Below are 26,864 nucleotides of genomic sequence, written 5' to 3' on the forward strand. Positions count from 1 at the left end.
CTCAGAATTGGACAGGAAAAAAGTACAAGTATCAGTAAGTTTTACTGAACTTACCCTTAGTTCCCTCACCCTCTAATGAACTTACCCTTAGTTCATTAGAATATTTTCTTCAAAATTCATTAATACAAAAGAGCTCATTGGATTATGCATTAGACATGGACTTTCCTCTTTTCCTGAACATGCTTACTCCTGTAATACCCCGACACACAAGTTTCAAGGGAGGAAGTGAGCAAAAAGGTCAATGGGGCCATGGTTGACACAATGGCTTCCTTGCTAAAACCCATAGCCTTAATCCATCAGCCAGAAGACTTGCCTGAGGTGTGATTCCACACCAGAAATTAGAGTACAGGCCCCGAGACTCCAGCATGGGTGCCACAATGGTTCTGTTTTCTGCAATCATCAGACTGAGGGTCTGTGGATTAGTCAGGAAGTTGTCCACATCTATGAACTAGGAAAAGGAAAGGATAATGTTAGGTGAAAAAGTACTTTTCAGTGTTGGGTTCAAGACTAACCCAGCACTTCTGAAGGATCACAGAAACTTGCCCATGAGAAATGGAACCGGTTATTTATGTTCTCCTTATTGAATCTTGATGAGGCCGGATGGCATTCATTTGGACAAAACGTATCTTTAGACTCATGACCACATGTCTAGCTCTGCATAAGGCACCAAGCAATAACTTGATGTTACCATACCGGGTTCACACTCAACCAGCACTCAACCCACACCTTGGTTGTGGTTAATAACCACTGATAGATCCCAAGAGCTCTTAAAGGGTCATCCAAAAATACTCATTGAGTGCCCAACCTAGGTACAAATGACCAGGATTATTTAGGTTGTCCATAGGAACGCCAAAATGGCCCAAAACAGATCCATCAATGCCATTTTAATGTTACAAGTATAATTTTTGTTGAACGTACATAATATCAACCCATGAAACTTTTTGCTCTATTAGCAGAAGCTATCTTCGCAGAAACTTTTTGCTCTCTAAGCAGAAATCAGTGTTAACACTGATTCATATACAGGGATAGTTTTTATCCCTAGATTCTATTATATAAATAGATCCCAATAGATTCTATTATATAAAACAAATAATCTCACTGAACTGTGCATTTAAGAAATTAAAATGACAGGTTTTGTGTTATGTGTATTTTACCACACACACATAAATAATAAATTCTTATGATACTCAATCTGTTTCCCCAAAAACTTGGGACTCAGCATATGTAAGCTTTAATGACAATTAAACAGCTTTATAATGTTAAATGACACTTTAAAAAAGATTTTATTTATATTTTGACACAGAGAGAGAAAGAAAGAGACAGAACACAGGCAGGGGGAGTGGGAGAGGGAGTAGCAGGCTTCCTGCTGAGCAGGGAGCCTAATGCGGAGGGCTCGATCCTAGGACCCTGGGAACATGACCTGGGAACATGACCTGAGCCAATGCTTAACGATTGAGCCACTCAGGCACCCCTAATGTTAAATATCATTAACTTGAAAATGTATATGAAATTATTTGTACTGAATAGATGCATGTGACAAATTATTGGGCTGATTTTTATTGTGATTACGGGCTGGGATGGACATAGGTCTAAAGTATTCCTTTTAGGAATCAGAGTTTAGTGAGATGGAGAGCAGAAATTGACAAGTCTAATAAAACCATATTGTGTTTGCTTTGATATTATTTGTAATATTGTACTGGAAAATGCTCACCAAAAGAATTAAATGGATTTTGGGGCTACAGATGAAGAACTTGATTCCCAGAAGCTTGTGGGGAAAAAAGCCCCTGTCAAAAAGGGAAATGGCGACTGTAACAACTTGCTGCCTAGGTAGATGTCCTCCTTTCCAAGTAAGTTAGGTTCCTAGAGGATAAGGACAGAAGATAACACTGATTTTTATCATTAAGTCCAGCATTTTTCTGGATTGCTCCCAAAGTTCTAAGAAAAGTGATGGAACCTCTCCACAGAGAGAAACTCTCCACAAGAACCCAACATAATTAGGAGCAACCAAGAAGCCCCACAAGAGATGCAATTCCCTTTCCAGGGCTGCAGGGCCCTGACTCCTCCTCTAACTGGGCCATTTCTCAGGATTGTTTGTGAAGCTGGTAACTTTGAAAGACGAAGTCACATATCTTTCCCAGAGAACAAAGATGTTTGCTTACTGCTTGCTATAAATGCAGTGGGTGCCCTGAGGTCTGGGTTCCTCAGCTGTGCTACCAAAACCACTGGACGCAGAGCACCCATCTCAGCCCACAACATCACCTGTGTGAGAAGTGGGGGTCAGGGAATGGCCACAAGCATGCTGATGGACGTGCTATTTACTGTAAGCAACAATCCATTGTCTCTTAAAAATAGAGGGATGACATCCCCCAAATCACTGAGGGATAAAAGGGAATGGAGTTTTGGAGCTGTTCATTTGAATCTTTTTTTATAGAATTAGTTTCCTGTAACTGAAAAAAATTTCTGAAGAGTTATTAAGTATCTTCCCTAATAAATCTTTTAAAAAGGTGGAGAGGGGTGTGCATGGGTGGCTTAGTCAGCTAAACCTTTGACTCCTAGTTTTGGCTCAGGTCATGATCTCATGGGTCTTGAGATTGGACTCCAGGTCAGGTGCATGCTCAGTGGGGAGTCTGCTTGAAGATTCTCTCCCTTTGCCCCCTCACTCACTCTCTCTCTAAAATAAATGAATAAATCTTTAAAAAACAAAGAAGAATCTTCCCGAGCATTCCCTATGAACTGAAAGGATTTAGAATCTCTTATCCCTATTACATGAAAGAGATCAAATAATCCAGGAGTTTTTTTGCTTTCTCACTGAAAATGCATGTCAAGAGAGTTTTGAGATGAAATCCAGGTACACCAATATGGAGTTCCCCAAGTTTTCCCCTGTGTCTTTATTAAAAAGTGGAGGAGGGGCTCCTGGGTGGTTCAGTCAATTAAGCCTCCAACTGTTGATCTCAGCTCAAGTCTTGACAGGTCTTGTTCTCAGGGTTATGAGTTCAAGCCCTGTGCTGGGCTCCACACTGGGCATGGAGCCTACTTAAAAAAAAAAAAAAAAAAAAGTGCGGGAGTTGGTTCTTAAACAAAAGGTTGTTTGAATGGCTCCCATAGTCTCAAGTTTCAGACAATTGATTTAGACATATTCTAGATAAGAGTTGTCAATAAATCAAACATCTTTTTTTTACCAGAATGTAGTCTGACCATTTTTCCCTCGCAGTTCGAAGGGCCGCCTGCCGTAGTTTCATCACATGGGCAAATCGGGAGCCTGGCCAATGCTTTGGTCCAATTTCATCAGGGTAAGACCTAAAATATAATAATAATAATAATAATAGTAATAATCACAATCATAGCTTATAATTATTGAGTGCCTATATATTCCAGGCTCTGTCCTAAACGTTAATATGCACTCATTTCAGCTTCCATCAACGCTAGGAGGTAGGTACTATTATTGTTATCATCTTCAACATATTATAGATAAAGAAGCAGAGATTAAGTAACCTGTGGCTTACTGTACACAAGAATCCTTATATGAAATAGTTCAGTGGCTTCTAAGAAGAACCTACAGAGTCCTTACAAGATTAGTACCTTGCACATTTCACAGACAAGGAAATTGGCTCTGAGTGGTCAAGTCATTTGCCTAATGCTGCACAGTTCATAAGGGGCACGGCCAGAATTTAAAACCAAGCACCACCCCAAAGCTCATGGTCCTAAGCCCTTTTTAAAATAGTCTGCCATCAAATAAATTTAAAGATTTTGCAGCATAAAAAGATGAGTTTCCCAGAAAAAAACAAAGTTAAAATTACTTGATCAAGTATCAGTAAAGGACTCCACAGAGCTGAACAGACTGACTTATCCCAGGAGAGTGAGATCATGGAGCAGATGCATAATATCATTGGAATCTTTATCAACACCTACAAAGCAGCCAGGGAAGAACTCTCACATGGCCACATTAGTAAGTGGGTTTGGCATACCCTCAAGAACCCTTTGGAAAGCTTCCAACTGGTGTGGGTGTTGATACTGTCACAGCAGCCATCGTTTCAAGTTCTAGCTGCTCTAGCTGTAGGAAATAAACAATATGCCAACTATACATACCTATGTAATCATGAAAACATAATTATATAAATCATATTAACAAAACTATGTCCTGTACAGGGCCCAAGATGTCTTTCCAATTATTGCTTCATTGAAAATCAGTGGGGTCCTGTGTTTCTCAATATATTGCCCCCAAAATGCCTTCACTAATATTTTTCACACTGACCTTGACATTCAATATATTTAGTCAGGATCTGGGAATAGAGAAAATTACCAGGGTGCAAGGTAGTTACATAGTCTTTTTGGCTGTTCTAGTTAGGCCAAATTCCATTATAAGAAACTCCAAAAAAGCATTCAAAATATTTTATAGTGTTCAGATTTCATTGGTAAATTTTTTTTGATCTATGGACCATATGCTGGGATTTGAAAAATATGTGTATACATATATAATAAAACTATTATATATAAAGAGACTAAAAAAATCTGTTCTGGAATGGCATTTATTATTATTATTATACAAATTTGGCTTTCAGCAAATGATTTATCCTGGGCAAAAATTCAAGCAACTCAATTTATTCTACTTCTACAATTTCTTAAGCTAGAATTGCAGTAGCCTTGGGAACATTTACAATAGTTGGTTTTAAATACACTTATTCATGTTGTCATTTGCTCATTTGCTTATCCAACAAGTATTAATTTAGTGCCTGCCAAGAACATAGCACTGGGGAAAAATATGTAGTATTTATATACTGTAACCTCTGCCAAAGAACCCAAAAATCACTTCGAAGAAATACATAAATTACACAGCTAATTAACAAAGTTAGTTGCATGTATTGCTGTGTCAAAAAGATGATGTAGGAAATAAACAATACAAGTATTGAGAGAAAGGTAGATCTTTGTAGCTGGAATGATTAGGAACAGTTTTCTGTAGTAGATGGTGTTTGGCATAAGAGCTGGTTACAAAAACAGAAAGAAAGGGCTTTCCTGGAGAACAAACGTGCATGGGTAACAGCTTGGGGTTGAAAATAAAAGGAACATTCTAGACAAAGCAGTTTTCTTTTGGGAAGAAGCAAGAGATATGAGTGCACCGCTGTTGGTGTTAAGTTCATGGAATCTTTAAAAAGTGTAAGTCTGAAGAATTTGAACTCTGTTCTGTGAAGTCCTTTAAACAGAGAAATTAAATCACATCGTTAGTGTTGTAGTTAAGTTGATTTGACAGTATGATATGTAGGAGGATCTTGAGGATGGAAACAACCAAGAAATTGCTATGGTTAAAGGAAGAAGTGACCTAAATGCCCATCAGTAGGGGACTGACTACTCATTATCATTATGGTACATCCATATAATGGATACTATGCAGTCATAAAAATAATGAAGAAACCCCTAAGTTATTGCTATGGGATGATGATTAAAAATATGATAAGTAAAATAACGTGATATATATATAAATATGCAAACTTTTTACTATGATCCAGCAAATATCAAGACATACACAAAAATAAGAGGAAATAATATCAATATTTTAAAATATATCCTGTGGCAATTTATTTGTGAACTAAGCAGTACCTGAACTTGGCTGGTGGCTGCGGGAGTAATATGAAGACCTGTCAAAGGGAGAAATGGCAGGCCCTTGTAACTCACTAGATACAGAGATAACCAATAAGTCATAAAGGCCTCGAAGATTAGACACTTGAACGACTGGAAAACTGGTAAAGGGAAGTGGGATGAATAAAGTTCCCAAAAGGTGGTCTTTCTACTCACTCTGGTTCATGCATAGGCCTCCACTCCACATAGTGATAGAATCTCTGTACATTTTTCAACCACTCCCTGAGTATTTCTGTTGTATTATCCACATTGTGGTCTGTGGCTGCCCTGCATGAAAGAAAGTACAATATAGCTCAGTTGCCATCCAAAGAAAGAGGGGAGAAATCCCAAAGATCCCAGACTAATTGAAAGGAAAATGGCCAGTTCTAAGGGGAAAAAAACATATATATGAAAATGGCGTTCCTCATGGTTCAAATTAGACAACAGATTCCTGAAGTGAGAGATATTGCTTAGAATCATTTTTGTGTCATTAGGTCCTTAAAACAGGGCTCAGCAAATAGCAGAATCAATAAGTGTTTGTACTAAAACTGTATAAGCGAAAAATGAATTAAAAGCAAGTTAACAAATCTTTTTTGGAAATTTTCCTACTTGGCTTAATTTTTAGTTACCCAAGATGTAAACTCTGCCTTTTGACTTCTGTGACAAGTACCATCAATTTAAGCAATAATTCTGTTGCATTTTCTTTTCAAGTTTGTTTGCAGATCACCATACCACTGCTAATCAGTGGTATGGTAATCTGCTAATTACAGTTAATCTACGGTATCACTAATCACACACAGGGGAAAGCAATAGTTTCCAAAATAAAACACAAAAATCTAAGTTATCATTACCTGTTTTGGATTATTAATGTTACCATTACTTATGCAAACTAGAGTACCTTCAAAAGTCTTCAAATAATGTATACAAAACTTGTTGGTACCTTAAATGTTTAACAAATTGATCCACGTATAAAAGCTTAACTCACTTATTAGAACAAAAATACTTTCAAGTTTTATTGCAAAACAAACCCATGCTGTATACAAAATACACGACTGAAAGTTATTCGAATATGTAAAAAGGAAGCTATATAAGTCAACTGGAGAGGAGAAAGAAAGCGAGAGTTAAAATCCTGACATCAAATTAGGTGGAATTCTGGCCATGACCAAGAAAGCTACTTTATAATGCTAAAGGATACAACTGACATCAAAGATACAATAAATACGGGGGCACTTGGGTGGCTCAGTGGATTAAAGCCTCTGCCTTCCGCTCAGGTCATAATCCCAGGGTCCTGGGATGGAGCCCTGCATCAGGCTCTCTGCTCAGCAAGGAGCCTGCTTCCTTTCCTCTCTCTCGGCCTGCCTCTCTGCCTACTTGTGATCTCTGTCAAATGAATAAATAAAATCTTTAAAAAAAAAAGATACAATAAATATGAACATCCATGTAAACTTCACAGAGTACAGGAGTTGACAAATTTTCTTTAAGAAGAGCAAGACAGTAAATACTTCAAGCTCACAGGCCATACACTCTCTATTACAACCACTTCAATCTGCCTTTGCAGCAGGAAAGCAGCCACAAACAATATGTAAATAAATACACATTGCCGTAGGCCAATAAAGCTTCATTTACAGGAATAAGCAATGGATCTACAGGCTGTAGTTTGTCCATGCTGGATATAATGGAAAGGATGGAAATTGCAAGGAGAAACAGAAACACCAATAACAAGAATGCTAGCATACAACTTTTTTTTTTTTTTAGGATATTATTTTTTTAAGTAATCTCTACCACCCAGCATGGGACTTATAACCCCAAGATGAAGAGCTGCAGACCATACCACCTTCAGGGAAGATGGTGCAAACAGTAGGAAGTAAATACACAGAGGATCTATAGAACACAATGAGAGAGAATATGCTCTCCTGTCCTGTGCATGTGGAACGTTCTCAACAAGTGACCAACAGTTATACTACACGGAAAGCCTCCACAAAACTGAAAGAATATAAACAGCATTCTGCGATAATAAAGCCATAAAACCAGAAATTGGTAATAAAATAAAAAAGCAAGAAATTCCACTAAGAATTCTCTATTCAATAACTATTGAGTGAAAGAAAAAGTACCAATCAGTTTCAGAAATTCTAAAAAAATGAACAGTGAAAACACTACGTGTCAGAGTTTTTAGACACAGTTAAAGCAATGTTCACAGAAAGATTCAGTTTTACACCCATCAGTTCATACAAGTAAGTGGGTTGACTTCCTACAAGGAAGCTAGAAAAAAAAGCAACAAAACAAACAAGCATAAAGAAATTAATAATAAAGGAAGATTGTCCAGAAGCATAAAACAGAAAAGGGATAGAACTAATAAATTAAAATTCTGCTTTAAAAAAAAAAAAAAACTTTTATTTTCGTAAACTCCAGTATAATTAACATACAATGTTGTCTTAGTTTCAGGCATATAATATTGTGTCTCAACAATACTCTGCTCGGTGCTCACTGTGATATGTGAACTTTCAATCCCCTTCACCTATTTCACTTATCTTCCCACCAAAATCTCTAAAATTTTGCTCTTTTTGAGGAAAATCAACAAAGCAACCCTTTATTCATCTATCAAGACAACACGATGTATAAAATAAGAATTGCCAAGGATGAAGGGAATATGACTGACATGGAAGAAATTATTGAATTACTTTGCACAACTCAATGAAAAATAGATTTGAAAACTTGATATAATGGAGGATTTTCGGGTGCCTGGGTGGCTCAGTGGGTTAAAGCCTCTGCCTTCGGCTCAGGTCATGGTCCCAGGGTCCTAGGATCGAGGCCCGCATCGGGAGGGTCTCTGCTCAGCAGGGAGCCTGCTTCCTCCTCTCTCTCTCTGCCTGCCTCTCTGCCTACTTGTGATCGATCTCTCTCTCTTATTTATTTTAAATAAATAAAATCTTTAAAAAGAAAAAAAAAATGGAGGATTTCCTAGGAAGATGCATGTTAGCAAAACTGACTTCAGGAGAGATATAAAACTTGAACAGAACAATTACCAAGGAAGAAATGAAGAAAGAGGAAAAAGGAAATAGGCCCAGATGGTTTCACGGGGGAATTCTAACAGCTTTCTTAATAGACTAGATAATTCCAATGCTATGTAGCTTGTTCTCCAGGGTGTAGGAGAAACAAATGAAAATTCCAAGTTCTTTTAATAATGCAAGAACAATATTAATATCTAAACCTGATGAAGAAACACACACAACTACAGACCAATATCTCTCAAAGAATATGCTGCAAAAATCCTAATAAAATATTAGCAAACAGAATCTAACATCCTAATTAAGAAAATATTATACAGCATAGCCTAGGCTCGTTCATTATAAAAGGAAATCCATTAATATAATTCACTATATTAACCGAAGAAAAAGCATATAATTACTTCTGTAAATGCTAAAAAGGTCTTTAATAAAATCCAACATCTATTCCTGATTTTTAAAAACCACATTGAATAAAATTAAAACAGGAAGAAAGAAAGGAAGGGAAGAAGGAAAGAAAGCAGGGAGAGTAAACAGAAGAGTCATGGAAAGACAGAGGTGTCTAAGACTCTTGAAAGGGAATAAAAATGCTTAGAATTTATGGGCAATTTAGCAGTCCCTCCTGGAAGGAAAAGCCAGGGCCATTCTCAGCCGTAGTGGTTCCCTGGGAACGTGGCTTTGATAAGAGCAAATGAAGAAGTGCAAACAGTGTTTGCTTCTTCCATATACAGGCAATTTCAGTAAATAGGATTTTGTTAAATCCAATCTGTGATGGCTTTTGTTCTTTCTATTTGAGCTTTTGGAAGTCACAGTTCCGCCAAAAGTTAACAGAATCTTTAAGGGAGAGAATATTCAGAAATGTTCAAGAGAAAAAAAAATAAATTGTTAAGCAAAGCAGAGTGGAGCCCCATGTTACAGAGGGGGTAAATTTCTATAAAACACCAAGTAACTCAAACCTACATAATTGAAGTCATAGGGTATAGAAAAATGGGGGATAGGGGTATAGGACTAATTGAAGATTGCTTTATAAAATGGATAGTTGAACTAAAACTAGCCTTACTGAAAATATTATTCCAAAAAATAGAAGATTAGGAGCTGATACCAATTGCCAATTTAATCTACCTCCTTTTTTTTTTTAATATATAAGATTTATTTATTTATCTTGGAAAGAGAGAGAGAGAGAGCATGAGTAAGAGGGACAGAGGGAGAGAGAATCTCAAGCAGACTCCACGCTGAGCACAGAGCCCACCGTGGGGCTCGACACCAACCCAAGATCATGATCTGAGCTGAAACCAAGAGTTGGAGGCTTAACCGACTGAGCCACCTAGGCACCCCTCGATCTACTTTCAAGTCTCTTCTGGAAATCAGATTAGAATCAGTCCCTCCCTTCAGAACAAGGTCTAGGAGGGAAGAGACCCGCGGGCCCACCCGGAAATTCTACTACCTGGAGAGAGAAAGCAGTACTGTGTGTGGCTGGTGTTGAGAGACAGCAGGTGAACACTTAGGGACAAAAATGGGGTAACATAAGGAGGCAGGAAAGTGGGCCAGAAAGCAAGGTGGGAAAGGACCGCGGGCTTCATCTAGCTTGTGATTCTACTAAGAAGTGAAGAATGTTAGTGGCAATCGCATCCACTGTGACACAGGGCCCCCTGCCACCCATGCCCAGCGAAGTAGCCATGAAGGGCACTTGGAAAGTCAAACCACTCATATCACTGTAGGAAGCACTTAGAGAGCAGTTCCTGAAACCAAGAATCAGCCCAAATGCCCACGAGTCACTGCTCAACATATTATGAGCAAGAGTAAATTCAAACAAAACAAAATTAAAAATATCTTGACTGCAGTATTAGCTAAAAATTATGGGAAATCTATATTGTTCCCCAATTGTTATGAAGAGTGTAGAAGAATTCCCACAGCATCTACTTCTTTCCTTTGTTTCTGGTTGTTCATTACGCAGGACTTAAACAATGAAGGAAAGGCACCACTGCGTCGAAGCCCTTCCTCATCATTTTAACAAAGTCAGTCTCACTGTATGAAATTTATTTTCCACCTGTCCAGACTAAACAACCCCAAAGTCTGCCTAAGGATCCACGATTCACAAACATCCTTAGACCACAGCTGCTTGGGTGTATGCAAAGACAGAGACGTCTCATTAAGAAGAGAAGCACCGTTTCAAAATCCTCTCCTGGAGTGAAAACAGTTTCCTATTCAGGTACTTCCCCAAATTCTTAAGATGTTCTTTGTTCTCAGGCTTCCCGGGAAATGCACAAATCCTCAGGCTGTGGTCGGAAGTCCAGGGACACCGGGGTTTGATGTGTGGGGCCGATCTCTTGCGCTGCCCCACGGGGGAGAACAGCGCTGACCCCACCGGCCCACTTAGGAAGACTAGCGTTCCTGCCTCCAGACCAACTGCCCTGCCCCTCCACTCCCCCAGCCCAGCAAATAAACAGAAATCCAGGCAGACTCTTCTTACTACTTTTTTTTTCATCCCTCTGACCAAAAAAAGAAAAAAAATTTAAAAAAGAAGTGTTTCTCTTTGAATACATAATCACAAAAGCAGGCAGGCGCTGGTCTACTTGGAGAATTGGAGAGAGAGATAGCAAAGGCCCAGATGTGAGGTCTTGGGAGGAAACAGGAGGTTTTATGAACAGCTCCATTTTCAGAGCCCTGGAGCATAGCACCAAACAGGGTGGTGCTGTCCTTCTGGGAGTTTCCACAAGGAGCTAGGTGCAGGCAACAGTGAAGCCAAGAAGGACTTTTCCATCAAGCTGAGAGGCTGAGAAGACAGAATGTGTGACCCTCTTCGGGGAAGTCGAGGCATCTCTCCCAACTGAGAACTCCTTCCAGTCCCATAGAATAAGAGCCTCGGGTCGGCTAGCATCCTCCATCAGACCGGGAAGGACACCCTGCAAGATACCAGACATCACTCAGGGAGTCCTTGAAGAAACCCAGTGATGTGAAGAGACTTCCAGACAGGTGACGTGCAAGTGACTGACAGTCGCTCGTCAAACTGGAAAACCAGGGCTTGTGGAAGCACAAGCAGGCCCTGGCGGGAAGAACACGCTCCCTGGAAGCGAAGCCTTTGGATTTTGCCACGGTGCTCCCTGCTGAGGGGAGGCACACTTAAATCAGCAGCCCCCTCCCTCTCTTCCCTGGGGCTTTCTGGCTTGGGGTAAGACAGCGAGGTGAGCTCAGCTCTTGAGCCCAGCCAGTCCTCACATGATGGAAACTTCTCTGCAGGCCATGATGCGACAGTGGCTTCCCTTTACCTCTAACAAGCACCAGGCCATTAAGTGGTCGCCCTCCACCTTTGGCATTAAGTGGTCACCCTCCACCTTTGGCAGAGCCGTGGCCCCGATATGCCCGCTGTGCTCGTGGTCAGTCCTCTCTCTGTGCATTGGTCCTCGCTGGTAGCGAGTGTTTGCAATGGAAAAGCTGGTAGACACAAGTGGAACATCCGCTTGGCCTCAGAGGGAAGTCTGGGCCATTACTCACCATGATGCTGGCCTGCCCATCCATTTTCTCTTGGATTCTGCTTCTAGTTCCTGTCTCCTCTTCTCTAGCTGTGCCCATCAGCAAAGGCCTGTGAGTCTCAGGTTCAAAACCAAATTAGGACTTAGGTAAACCCAGACTGTAAATGCCATCAACAGCCGGGTGCAGGGCATCTCCTTGGTGCAGGGCAGCTCCCCGGGGCCAGCAAGGGCATTGTCACTGTCACAAGGAAAAGTGAGAGCTCATGGAGCAGACCAGTAAATAAACACGTCTGCAGGATGATACAATTTTACTACTTGGTGGTGCCAGAAAAACAACACTGCGATTTCTCTGGCAATGTCTTGCACACACTGACATTTCTCCTCGTTCCAGAAGGTCAGTTTTCATTCCTCTATCTTGGCTCTTACACTAACAGCCAACTTGAAATAATTAGAACAGACTCATTTATTTTCACTGTGAGTCCTTCTGAGCTTGTGAGGGCTAAGTGCAGCACTGGGGAGCGTAGGGGCCCTGGATCCATGTTAAAGATACCTGAGGGCTCTCTCAGCAGGGAACCTAGATGCTGAGGGCACGGTGCTCCTGATAACGTCCCTCTGCACTAACCCTCCGGGATTGTTCTCAGCTCCCTGGCCACCCCAGAAAGCCTAGACTTTTGAGGAGACAGAACCAGAGGACTGCACTCAGTGGGCCAGAATAAAGGCAACGCTGAGCAGGGTCTGCTCTTTGCTGCCCCAGAACCTGCAAAATACAAAGGCCCCAGAGGCTCACGGGAAGGATGATGGAATGAATAACAAGATGAGTCATTGCCTCAATGATTCACGCCATGACTAGTAAGTTGGCAAAAGTGAATTTTCCAACATGGAACTTCAAAGCCCGAACTACCCTCTTAGCTGCCTCTTGTGTTCATCCAGCAAGGAGAGACTCATGGGGATAGAACATAAAGAGCTCCCACCCAAAAATAAGGCTCCCCTTTTTGAAGCAACGAGTGAAATTAATTTTCTAGAAAGTTCATGTCATCAAGTCCTACCACTTTGGTCTCTGCTCTCAGGCAAAGCCTCACCAGCAACTGTTCTGCCAAGAGAAAGAGCTAGGCTTCGCCACTTGGCAAAATATGCTGATGGATTCTTGCTTCTTGGTTACTGTGTAGAGTTGTTTAAAGATCTAGAATCGTCTGCTGGGTGAAAACTAGATCTGGGTACAATTTAAGATATGGACATGGACTGGGGAGCTGTGGATTTCTCCCAGCAAAAGCCTTTTCCTAGGTCTCACCAAGGGTATCAGCAGCAATTCTTCCTAATGAACTAAGAAATCAGGAAAACTCACTTCTCATGAAACCCTTCTGACCACAAAATAAATGTTTCTGTTCCATCAACGTCCCTCCTCGATATGTTCCATTTTAATCCCAGAAACAATCATAGGCCTTACACATCTGAAGACTGGCTAGGAGTGATGTTAAAAAAAATATATCTGTTTCTGGAAATGCAATCAAGCAATGAATCAATTTCATTCCTAATGGGTAGGAAAGAGAAATGGTAAAAATTGCCAACTGACCAGTTAAAAGTTAATTCAAGGCTCAATACATAGTATTAAGTTGATGAAGAGCTTAATTAAACTTTACAAATGAGCCATTCCTTGACAATTTGGTTCTGAGATACAGTCTGCCTCTCTCAATGTCAAGAACCCTTCACCTGTGTGTCATGCACTCTCCCATGTTGAGCCCTATAATTAGCTCAGGTAGCATTATTTTTCTCTCTCCATCGTATAGAAGAGAAAGCTGAAAATGGAAGGCAATGACTTGTTCAAGTCATGCAAATAGCGGATCTTAGAGCCTGAACTTTTCCTTTCAGAGCTGGGATGCCCCACACAACCCTAGTGCAAACTCCCCTACCACACTCACCCATAGAGACTTCAAGTACACCTGGAGTATTGGAACGAATTCTCTGTCTTGTCAAGGACATTAATCAACAGGACCAGAGTGATCATCTCAGAATGAAAGGAGGGACTTGTCCCAGCAGGAAACAAAGCAAGAAAGTGGGAAGATCCATTAGTTCCCTTTGAGCTTTCTTCTTAACTGAAGTACAGTTGGTGCACAATGTTACCTTGGTTTCGGGTGTACGACACAGTGATTCAACAACTACATGTTACGCTGTGCTCGCCACAGTACAGCTAACATCGGTCACCAAGCTTTGTTGAGGTTTGCTACAGCATCATTTTCCTTGGAGTCAAAACTCTTGGAATTCTATGCAAATATCAGCGGCGGTGTCTGAGACAAGATAAATATGTTTCTCATCTGTGTAAACACTCTTTTTCCTGTGTTTCTTCCCCTTTGCCCTTTGTCTATTCTTCTCCCTGCTCTTTTTCACCCACTCCTCATTTCCTTTTTTCTCTTCCTTGCTGGATTTTCCAGATCTGTTGAGTTTTTTCCTATGTGGGTGTATCCTAAAGAAATGGAATTACTTGTGGAATATATTCCTGCCATGTCAACAACTAGAGTCTTAATACTAAAGAGAAGACACACAGGACCTAGGGACACACTCTCCAGGAGCCCTAAAGCTCTCCAGCACCCAAACACCTTGGGTTGGAGGCGATGCCTGAAACCTGTAATTACACAGGGATTCTCTGCCCATCCTCTCAGCATTGTAATTAACTCGTCCTCTGTCTCTCTCCATTGACCAGAGTCTCTTCCGCAAGGATAGGAGCATCCCAGCACCTAAGAGAGTTGACTGTGTAAAACAGGCACTAATCTGGGCCTGGTAAATAAATGAATGAATGAAGAATTTAATAAAACTTTCCCCAATCCAACCCAAATATCCACGAAGGCCGAGCACAGATAACGTCAAGAAGTGAAAGGGACCGTGTACGTATGAGCTAACACTGTGAGAGGAGACACCTGCAGGCTCCACTAGATTGTTGCCATGTTAGAATGTGTGTCCAGAAAGGCTAGATTTTCTATTGTTTCAAAAGGAGCTAGATATGCAGGTTTTAGAGATAAATGTCTGCTGATATCCTGTAAGAACTCTCAGGCTGAATGCCATGATCAATTTCCACCATACAAGGGACCTCTGGAAACCAGGGACTTGGCACAAAGGCCACATTAGGTCGGCTCTTAACCGCCACAGTCCATCCATCTGTGCACATTCGGGACACATAGCTCAGTAATTAAATATTTCAGATATGGCCGGGAGGGTACCAATGCCACTCCCCTGCTTTCACAAACACCGAAAGCATTTTCAATGAAAAAGGAAAGACAAACATGCAACGGGCTGGGCAAGGTCTAAATAATTCTCACAGTCAAATTGTAATAGAATCAGAAAAAGAAGGCTACAGCCACCACCGAATGAGCATAAGTGTGCACGTCTCACAAACACCACATAGAACCTCTTTTTGCATTGCACCAGAGGCACATTTATTGCTCACTTTTTTTTTTTAAAGATTTTATTTATTTATTTGACAGACAGAGTTCACAAGTAGGCAGAGAGGCAGGCAGAGAGAGCGGGGGGGGGGAAGCAGGCTCCCTGCTGAGCAGAGAGCCTGATGAGGGGCTCGATCCCAAGACCCTAAGATCATGACCTGAGCCGAAGGCAGAGGCCCTAACCCACTGAGCCATCCAGGCGCCCCTTACTGCTCACTTTTAAACATAATAGCTTTTCTGAGATAGAATTCACATATCTGACATTCACCCAGTTAAAACATACAAATCAATGGTTTTTAGTATATTCACCAAGTTGCACAACCAGGGCCATGATCTAATTTCAGAACATGTTCATCACCCCCAAAAGAAATCTGTACCCACTAGAAATCCCTTCACCTTCTCCGGCCCCTCGTAACCACAGGTCTATTTCATGTCTCTAGGGATTTGCCTCTTTTGAACATGGCCTATAAATGAAATCATACCATTGTGGCCTTTGGTGTCTGACCATTTTCATTCAGCATGTTTGTAGGGTTCACCTACAGCATGTGTCAGTAACTTCTTTATCTTTATGTCCAGGTAATACTCCGTGGTATGGATATGCCACAGTGTGTTTATCCATCCATTATTTAATGGACATTTGGGTTGTTTCTACTTTTTATTGTAATTATTGCTGTCATGAACATTCATAGACGAGTTTTTGTGTGAACCCATATTTTCATTTCCCATGGGGTTGCTGCCTCCAACTTAAAATATTATGGAAAATGAAGAAAATGTCTTTTCTTTTCTTTTCTTTTCTACCCCCTGTGGACTGCCCTAGGTCCCAGGCACTGGGTGTTTTACCTATATGACTCTAATCCTTCCATTAATTCTCAAAGAAGGTATTATTATCCTCATTTTACAGAGACAGAATGTGAGGCCTCGAGGCTCTCTCCCAAAGCTTATTCTCTCTCCACTTATCCTCCGTCTCGGATAGGTATTTTTCTCCACTTCTGAAATTCTCAGCTTTTGTTCCAACGCAACCAAGAGCGACACTTGACTCTTCGGGATCCATGTACTGATTTCAGGTGACAGGAGCCGATGGGACGCAAGAATGTGGGGGCGGGGGAGCGTCCACAGGAAGGGGCGGGTCTCGGCAGACGAGCTGAGCCGGGCAGATGCCACCAGTGTAAACAGTCAGCCTTCGGGCCTGGCAGGGCGATGCCCTGGCGAAACACCGCGCCCATGAACCATGAGGTCATGATGAACGGAGGCCAGGGTGACCACAGAGAGAGTCGCAGCCCGAGGACTGGGCTTGCTAAATGAAGCGCTATGGAGGACCTCGCCCTTGGAGCCACTCTGACTGTGGAAAGGAAAGCTGGCCGGACTGGGCTCGAAATGGGAAGGTGAAGTGGTGGTTGGAGTGGAGAACCAGGAGAAAGTGGAGAGAAGTGTCCCTGTTCTACGCAGAAAGGTTTAGTTTGGTTCATTTGTTTCTGTACTTAAAATTATGACAGGAAATACTTGAGTCACCGTTGATTCTGAGTTACTTGACACTATTATTTGATGAACCACATTCTTTTTCTTTTCCAGTTTTTAAAAATACATAGTTTTTATTTAAATTCAATTAACATATAACGTATTATTAGTTTCAGAGGTGGAGATCAGTGATTCACTAGTTGCATATAATTAATATATAATAATTCACATATAATACCCAGTGTTCATTACATCAGGTGCCCTCCTTAATGTCCCTCACCCAGTTACCTCATCCCCTCCCCCACCTCCCCTCCAGCAATCCTCAGTTTGTTTCCTATGATTGAGAGTCTCTTATGGTTTATTTCCCTCTCTGCTTCCACCTTCTTTTATTTTTTTCCTCTCTTCCCCTATGATCCTCTGTTTTGTTTCTTAAATTCCATTTATCAGTGAGAGCATATGATGGTTGTCTTTCTCTGATTGACTTATTTCGCTTAGTATCCTACCCTCTAGTTCCATCCACGTCATAGCAAATGGCAAGAGTTCATTTCTTTTGATGGCTGAGTGATCTTCCATTGTGTACATATACCACATCTTCTTTATCCATTCATCTGTCGTGGACATCTGGACCCTTTCCATAGTTTGGCTATTGTAGACCTTGCTGCTTTAAACACTGGGGTGCAAGTGCCCCTTTGGGTCACTACATTTGTATTTTGGGGGTAAATACCCAATTGTGTCATTGCTCTATTTCCAACTTTTTGAGGAACCTCCATACTGTTTTCCAGAGTTACTGCACCAGCTTGCATTCCCATCAACAGTGTAAGAGGGTTCCTCTATCTTTGCATTCTCGCCAACGCATGTTGTTTCCTGAGTGACTAACCACATTCTTAATCAAGTAAAAAAGTATGAAGTCAGAAGATATGGCTCTTCTGCCAACTAGCTCTATAACCTGAATGAATTTACTTGAGCTCTCCGTACCTTGCTTTTCCATCTGTAAAATGCAATAATGACACCTGTTGCACATACCTAGCTCAGTGACTTATTGTGAGCAGCCAGAGGCATATGAAGGAGCTTTCAAGAACACTTTCTTTCAAGGCTGGCCTTTCCTGCACTGTCCCCAACACCCACATGCACACACACACACACACACACACACGCACCCTCAAATAAACCAGACAGCCTATTGAATAGGTTCCTGAGATGCATCCAACAAAGTTCAACACATTCATTTAAGGCGAATAAAGCAGAACTATCACAATCCACCATTTTTTCTTTAAGAATAAAAATACACCCACCCATTGAAATACAGAGAACATGAAATAATAGTGTGGCAATGACTACTAATTGTCTCAGTATTGGCCTTCCTCCTCTTCCCTAGGAATAGGATATTTAGCTGAGCCTGTGACCATCCAGCTTAAGGAGTACACTGCAAGCTCCACGACGGCCAGGTGGTTTGCTCTGTTCACTGCTCTATCTCTAGTACTTAAAAGACTGCCTCGGACATAGTATGTGCCCAACAATTATCTATGGAATGGTTCCTTTCTTAGCAAATTTCTAACCTAAGAAAAACCGTGAAAACCCTTGCATGCCTCTCTCATTTGATAGACACCTGTGTATCTACTATGCATCTCGTCTGCGCCAGGCATCATGGCACCTTCTGGAAAACAACACTTTGTCACTGATGTTAAGGTACTCTTAGTTCCTCATAGTTTAAAAGAAAATACAGATATATAAATAATTGTAATTTGGTATAATGTTCCCCAAAACGGCTACATAACAAGGTGGCCAGGTGCCAGAGAGGAGGGAGTGGTTGACAAGAAGGGGAAGGTCAAAGGATGAGAAGGCTTAATGGAAATTTGAAGAATAAGCAGATATTTATAGAGATGTGGAAGGTAGACTGAACATTCCAGAAGAAGGAATAATATGTGTGGAGGCAGAGAAGCATGCAAATACAGCATGACGTGTTGGCACAGCCACGTGTAATTTTCTTGGTCTACACCTTACAGATCCAAGGGGTTAAGTGGCTGCAAATGGTTAAAGACGACCGTTTTGTCATGGGAATGGGAGGAACAGTGAAGACGTTTGTCCCACTTTTCTGGGTCCCCAGCATCTGGGCCCACTTGAAAAAAATAAAATGGGTGAACAATTCTCTGCATAAGATATTTTGCCACACTGTGACAGGTAATACCTTTAGCATCTACAGAAGGATGCTGTAGAATCTATTTGAATTCCTCAAAGAGTGCACTCCAATTACATACGAAGTGCCGGTCCACTTCATTCCATTTATGGGCGCAGGTTCTGCTGCCATACACGAGGGGTTTTCTGGGAAGTGTCATTTCTAATATTCTAACCCATTTTCTTCAAAACTTCCTTTATACTTCTCAGTCCATGTGTCCAAATTTCCCACTCCAAAACAGTGCCCAGTACATAGTAAGCGTTTAGCCTGTGCTTGTCGGGTGACATGGGTAAATAAATGCTTGTGGAAATGGACGACAAAATAAAAACACAGTGCCCATACTTATTAAGAGTCTACCCCTTAAGCAAAACAAGCGGCAAACATAACAGCATTAACACTAAACCTGTATAAAGCACTTTGATTTCCGCCCCCAAATTCATCAAACTTCTTCCAGCTATCATACTTGTTTCCCCATTGAAAACACTGGACTAGGAACATGAACAAAGTCGGAAAGCGTCCAGCTTGCAAACTGAATTCAAGGCTGTTTTCCCACAGAGTCACCTAGACTAAGAACTTGGCTCTAGTTGACGAAAAATCTCTGTCCGGTCCATCCCAGTTACTCGATACCTGCCGTCTTGGGTCCAGGAATAACACTCCAGCCCGCTCAGGGCTGGGAGAGGAAATGTTTGCCTTGAATTTACCTGCTTTGAATAGTGTTAAGTCTGGCCTCCCCACATCACTCCGTTTGCGGTTTCTTTTAGGGGGCGTGGGGTCAGGGACCACTGTTTAGCAGGTGTAAGACCCAGGCTCATATTTTATACTCACACCCATGCAAGTCAAGAGTTCTCAGAAATATTTTGTAGGAGTTTTGAGTTCTTTGACTCTTATTCATGCTGTCAGAGGCAAACAAGAGGCTAAGCAGGAGGATGGTATTTTTTTCCCCATCTTTATTATGGAAAACGGATGTTGGAGGGAAGGAACGTTCTGTGCTCCTAACATTTCCAGGGTCTGTGCGGCTTTGCAACAAGCTCCTGACGAGGCAAACATGCACAAGTGCACAGTGCATGGATGTTTCCCTACTGCCTTGATTTCCCACCACAGTTTGGCAGAGAGGGACAGCAAGAGCAAACCGCGGAGCCCCGAGCGGGGACCCTTGCGTTGTAACATCTCACTGAATCCTCACCACAATCCGATGACATGGTGGTCTTCTTAACCTCGCTATAAAGATGAGGACACTGAGCCCATGAAGGGCACGCATCAGGTCCCAGGTCTCAGAGGCGGGAAGAGTGAGAGCCAAGCCTGAAATCTGAGCAGCCTCGGATACTTGTGAAGCCCTATTCTAAGAGTCTGCTTTTAAAATCATATTTCTGGAGTGAAGTTGAAGACAGAAGGAAATATCTTAAAGAAGGTGAGGAGTAGGGCGTCTGGGTGGCTCAGTCATTAAGCGTCTGCCTCCAGCTCAGGTGATGATCTCGGGGTCCTGGGATCGAGCCCTGCTCAGCGGGGAGTCTGCTTCTCCCTCTCCCACTCCCCCTGATCATGCTCACTCTCTCTCTCACTATGTGTCTCTCTCAAACAAATAAAATCTTGAAAAAAAAAAAAAAAGAAGAAGGTGAGGAGTAAATTGTAATCTTGTCTCCAAAGTGCTAGCTATATGGACGAGCTTTACGTCATTCCCAAGATCGCCGCAGCCACGGACACTTAACATTATTTTAGAGCCCCCATGGGTCACAGGCCCCCTTGTTTTCACACCTTGGGAATGAATGTACCTAACTCAGCTCATAATTTTGAATAATGTCTCGAAGAGCGAAGGGCACTTAACAATAACTGATCGATTTCTCTGTTTCCCAAAACTTTGTGTTCGCTTGGTTATCTCTGCTCTAACAGGTCACCATAAGGATCTTGTTTGCTCTTTCTGTGAATGGAGAAGCGGGGTTGAGGGAAAGGATGACCGAGACATGAGCTTTTTAAAAAGTCACCCTAAATTTCACCTGGTGAATCTGGAAGCTAGGGCAGGGACCCTGGATCTTAGATTTACAAGATGCTACAACCTCCCTGATCTCCCCACATGGGTCCAGTCCCCTGAGTCTACGTTCTTTTCATACCATGTTATCTCTGATTCTGAGTACTTATCGGAGTTGCAATTCTGTGTTTATTTCTACGGTGCTGAGTAATGTGTTTCTCCCTTTCTGGTCTCTCGGCTGTGCAGGGCAAGAATATGTGTGCTTGTCTTTGCTCATCATTGTAACCGGAAGCCCAGGACAGCACCTGGCATCAGTACCGAGTCATGTGTTCCTACATGAATAAGTGAGCGCAAGATCGCTGTCCCCACCCTCCTTTTTAATCACTATATATTTAAAACGTGGATAGTTTATTACTTATAAAATTGAAATGCATAATCAGGCAGTATTGGGAAATGTCTTTGGGGGCATTTCCTGTTTTATAATCTATATCCAGAACGTTTGACTTTCAAGTGGGCCCCAGAAACAGGCAGCAGTCAGATGCTGTTTGGTACTGAGCTCTTGGGAGGCTCTGGGGGAGCCCAATAACCCATCTGCTAGGAAGTGGGGAATGAACAGCTGTTCTGAGGCAGAACTTGGGAGACATTTGGCGAGGGCAGAGTTCAGGCAGATGAAACTGTGGTCGATGGTGAATATGGCAAAGGTGAGTCATTCTTCCCGGCGTCCATTAGGGTGTGTCCTTTCAGCCAAATTAGAAATCCAGCAAAAGGACTTGGCACTCAACCTTATAGAGTCTAGTTCCAGCCGATGCAGGGAAAAGACTGTAACCTCCCTTTCAGACCTAAAAGAGGGTGCAATGGCTTCCCCAGTACCAAGCTGCCCTTCCTTCTCCAGCCTCGGATCAGACCATGTCTCAGGCATGCTTTAGGTTTTAGTTGCCGCCATGTTCTTCTGGAGGCACTGTGGGAAGGAAGTTGATGATAACCAATGTTCAAAGTTCATTTTTCCAAAGCCTCCTGACAAATTTTTCTTTTTTTCTCTCTCTCTTTTTTTTAAAGATTTTATTTATTTATCAGAGAGAGAGAGGGGGAGAGAGCGAGCACAGGCAGACAGAATGGCAGGCAGAGGCAGAGGGAGAAGCAGGCTCCCTGCGGAGCAAGGAGCCCGATGTGGGACTCGATCCCAGGACGCTGGGATCATGACCTGAGCTGAAGGCAGCTGCTTAACCAACTGAGGCACCCAGGCGTCCCTGACAAATTTTTCAATTGCCTCTGTAAATCATCTCATAACACGTCACTGGTGAAATTCTCATTTTCATTCCCACACAGGAGACTTTTATAGAGGGAATCAGGCATTACCAGAATGAGATTCAAACTCACTGCCCCCAAATTCCTCTGGTAGAGGATCAGAGCCTGAGGATTAGAGGTAGAGGATTATAGCCTGAAAGGAACAAAAATTTTCGCCAGGACTACTGTCTATATGAAGACCTAACAAGACTTTAAGCACTCAAGATTTGCTAAAATGAATCACATATATATATATTTTCTCATTTAATCCTCACGATGCCTTAGAAAGTAGGTATTCTTTCCATCTTATGGATGAGAAATCAGTCATAGACTTAGCAAGTGATGGACCCAGGATTCTGGCCTAAGTAACCTGCAAATTAAAGTTTTCAAAAGCATCGGGCTCCTTGCTCGATCTCCTTGTGCTAAGGTCTAAAGGACAGGAGTAATAAAACACCTAGCATAAAATCAAGAATTTGATATGAGGTAAGACTTTAAAAATATAGAAAATAAAAGTCAAGTATGTCTACATTTTGTGCAGAAGGATTCCCTTGTATCAAGCAAGTAGCCTGTGTAACTAAGGTATGTTCTGGACTCCTACAGCTGTTTAATCCTGGCTAAGTTACCTGACATGTCTAAACCTTCACTTCCTCATCTGTTTTGTTGTAAAGACTAAGAAACAACTAAGAATCTTTTGGTTTTGCTTCCACTTTTTTCATTTACTATTCCAATTTACCTTTAAAAATTCCAATTACATTAGTACATTTAAGTGTGCTGTCTTCATTTACGTTCTCATAATTATACATTTATGGGGTATTCCGATTGATCATCTTTTAATTTCTTTAAGATTCTTGCATTTTTCTTTGAAAAGTATAGCCCTGTTTATTTTTTCTTTACTCCTAAGTTCTTACTCCTTTTTCCTCATCCTTAATCTTCAATCTCAACTCTGATAGATATGTTTTTAGTATTTCAACATACTGATTTAAATCAGTATACTGATTAAAAAAAACCTATTTATCTCTCAGAGATCTCGTTAAGCAAATCTGTTCTTTTATTTTGAATGTTTTAGTACTATTTTTCAGCCTTATCCTAACTAGGACATTCCAATGCTTAATACCATGCCAGGCCCATGAGAGACTTCTGTGATCCCTCTGGGATAACAAAAGAAAACCTATATGAGGAAGAGAATGTGTAAAGTTCAAGTTGATAATGTTTGGAAGCTACTAGAAGCTGGAAAAGGTCATCTAATGATAAGGTGATTCTAAGTATAGTGATTCGGTTTCCATGTTCAATAAAGAGACCCCAAAATCAGGACCAATGAGACAAATGAAGAGAAAAGTCTATGAGGATGTAATACAAAGACCTAGGAAGGGACCCTGAAGTCCCATAAGGGGCAGATATTTTCTGCCAAGTTATCTTTCTGGAGACAAAAATAAATGTGATGACATTCCTGCAGGCTCAGTGAATTCTCCACCTTGTGAACAAAGGCTTGCCTGCCTGGAGGTGAGGACCTGTGAGCTGACATGCTGTTTATCTGCCTTTGAACCTCAGCACACTGGTTTTCTTTAAACTTGGGCAAGGGTGTTGAGTGGAAGAGACTGCAGTTCTTTTTCAAGTGGGAAATACCTGGTTTGACAAAGTGAAGGTTGGGGTTGGACACACAGCAGGTGTCTGAGATACTGAAGAAAGAAAATACTGAGTGGGCTGAAAGAGAGAACTATTGGAAATAGGGTGAATATGTAGCCAGAAAACACTGCCTCACAAATAATCAAAATATTAATTATTTAAGCTTTTTACATTCTTGAGCTTTATCCCCTTGATAAATAGTACAGTGAATTTCAATAATATACAGTGTCTGAGTCAAGAAGGGGGTGCTATACATATTAAGTGAGTGAATGAGTAGACCAGCAAATCAATGAACAAATGAATTGATGGCATGGGACCATGGCAAGTCACAGAAATATCTCCATAGAACAAGAGGCTTGGCATCTGCCCCCAGCCAACCTACTGGTTTCAAGCAAATAAACTTAAAACCCAAATTTATTTTTTGTGCAATATAATTTCCTTTTCTTAAAAGAGGTACTATGAAGATAAATTCAGATAAAAATATGTATTGGACAGCATTATATAAAAGTAAAAAATTATAAATTGTATTTTTTTGCTCTAAGTGAAATCATACAAGGGTGAATACAACATATGTTTCAAAGAATAGGAAATGTACCCATGTACACCACACCTGTGAAAGAGGCAAATCATTATCAAAATCTTGAAATCCTTGATGTTCCTTCCCTAGTTATTCCTCTATCTCCAGTCTGAATTTTTGGTTATTAATTATTTTACTTTTCTTTATAGCTTCACTACAAATGTATGTAATACTAAACAAAGAATAGTTTGGACGGTTTTTGAACTTTATATAGACTCATGCAATATGTGTTTTCTGTGGTTTTTACATTGACTTTAAAATTCAGACATGTTGATGTTTATATCTGTAGTTAATTCATTATCAATGCTGTAATTTAGTGATCTATTTGAACGTCAATGCACATTTAGGGTGTTTCCAGGTTTTTGATATTAGAACAATGTTGCTATGACCTTGGTTGTATGTATCCTCTGATGGACAGAAACAGTAGTGTAGTTGTGAGTGGAATTCCTGGGTCAGAGATCTGAGAATGGTCAACTTCAGCAAGCACACCAAGTTGTCTTCAAAGTAGTTGCACTGATCATCAGCAGGACATGTGAGTTCTTGTCATACATTCTCAGCAATACTTGATATTGTCAGGCCTTAAAATTTTGGCCAACCTGACTCGCAAGAAATGATATTTTACTGTGGCATTTAACTGCATTTCCTTTATTATGGATCAGGTAGTACAATGTTTCATATATTTGTGGTCATTTATGCTTTCTTTTTTGTGGGTATTTGTTCATGTTTTTTGCTCATTTTTCTATTGGGTTCTTTGATTTTTCTTATTAACTGATAGGTATTCTTTATTTATTCTCAATACTATTCCTCTGACAGTTGTAAAATATTTTCCCACTATTTTTATGGGGTCTTTTGATTAAAAATACCTACCTCCACCATTTATCTTTTGCTTTAGGAATGACTTATATATTCTTGGTCTTTTGTTCTTTCAAATAAATCTTATAATCAGCTTGTTAAAGTTCATGAAAAATCCTCTTAGGACTTTGATTAGAACTGGATGAAATCTATAGATCAGTTTGAAGAGAATTAATATCTTTTTTTTTTTTTTTTAATAATTTTTTTATTTTTTATAAACATATATTTTTATCCCCAGGGGTACAGGTCTGTGATTCACCAGGTTTACACACTTCACAGCACTCACCTTTATCAACTTCTCTTTCTTCATGAGTCATATTGTTAATTTTTCCCAAGAATTTAAAAATCTTCCCTAATTCCTCAAATTTATTAGTGCAAGAAATGATATTGCTTTCAGTTCTTAATTCTCTTTACTGTTGCTAATATTAGTTGTATCACTATTTTTACATATTTTTTTCATTTCTTATACTTTTTGTATGATCAGTCCTACCAGGTTTTGTTGATTCTATTAATATCTTTGGAAAATTATACATTGGATTTGTTTATTCTTTTTATTGTATCTTCAGTTTCAATTTGATTAATTTCTGTCTTTACATGTATTACTTTCTTCCTTCATCTCTCACTGGCTTTATTCTGATTTTTTTTTGTTTTTCTCTACTATCCTAAATTCACTAATTAGCTTATTTGGTAGTGTTCAACCCTCAATGTTTTCTAAATTCCATTATTCTTTCTTCCTTGAGCCCATTAGTTATCCATAAATTTAATTTTTATTTTCCAAAATATATGGCAAGTTTTGAGTTATCTTTTTGTTGTTGATATCTGTCTAGTTGTACTATAATCTGAGAATGTGGTTTCCATGATACCAATTGTTTTAAATTTTTTAAAACTTTCTTTTCAGCATAAACACATTTAATCTTTATTGATATTCCATGTGTGTCTGAGAAAGAATATGTGTTCTGTAACTAGCTATGGTAGCTTTTGTTTTGTTTTGTTTTTATTTCTAATTTTTCTCCCCTGACTTTATTTATTTTAAATTTTTTATTATTTATTTGACAGACAAAGATCATAGGCAGGCAGAGAGGTAGGCAGAGAGAGAGGAGGAAGCAGGCTCCCTGCTGAGCAGAGAGCCTGATGTGGGGCTTGATCCTAGGACTCTGAAATCATGATCTGAGCTGAAGGCAGAGGCTTTAACCCACTGAGCCACCCAGGCGCCCCACCCCTAACTTACTTTAGATTTAACTATTTTCCACTCATTTCATTATTTTCCCTTCCAATAGTTAGTGGTTATGTAGTTAGAAATTAGAACATAGGTATCTGATTTATCAAACTCGAAATGTAATAAACATTTTTACTCTCTGCAAACCAATATTAGGACCTTAGAATGAATTAACTCCAGTCATTCCACATCCCAAACTAAATGTAAT

At 40.5% G+C, this 26,864-nt stretch overlaps 1 protein-coding gene across 1 annotated transcript in view; it reads right to left on the minus strand.

The window, feature by feature from the left end:
- Positions 1 to 26,864, minus strand: part of COLGALT2 (collagen beta(1-O)galactosyltransferase 2) — a 109,776-nt gene that overhangs the window by 43,884 nt on the left and 39,028 nt on the right. The window contains exons 2-4 of the mRNA XM_059145441.1: positions 5,788 to 5,898; positions 3,180 to 3,297; positions 314 to 448 (exon numbers count right to left, since the gene is read on the minus strand). Coding sequence (XP_059001424.1) covers positions 314 to 448; positions 3,180 to 3,297; positions 5,788 to 5,898 — 364 coding nt within the window. The remainder of the gene's footprint in view (positions 1 to 313; positions 449 to 3,179; positions 3,298 to 5,787; positions 5,899 to 26,864) is intronic.

The sequence above is a fragment of the Mustela lutreola genome, chromosome 14 (genome assembly GCF_030435805.1).
Source record: "Mustela lutreola isolate mMusLut2 chromosome 14, mMusLut2.pri, whole genome shotgun sequence".
Taxonomy (NCBI): domain Eukaryota; kingdom Metazoa; phylum Chordata; class Mammalia; order Carnivora; family Mustelidae; genus Mustela; species Mustela lutreola.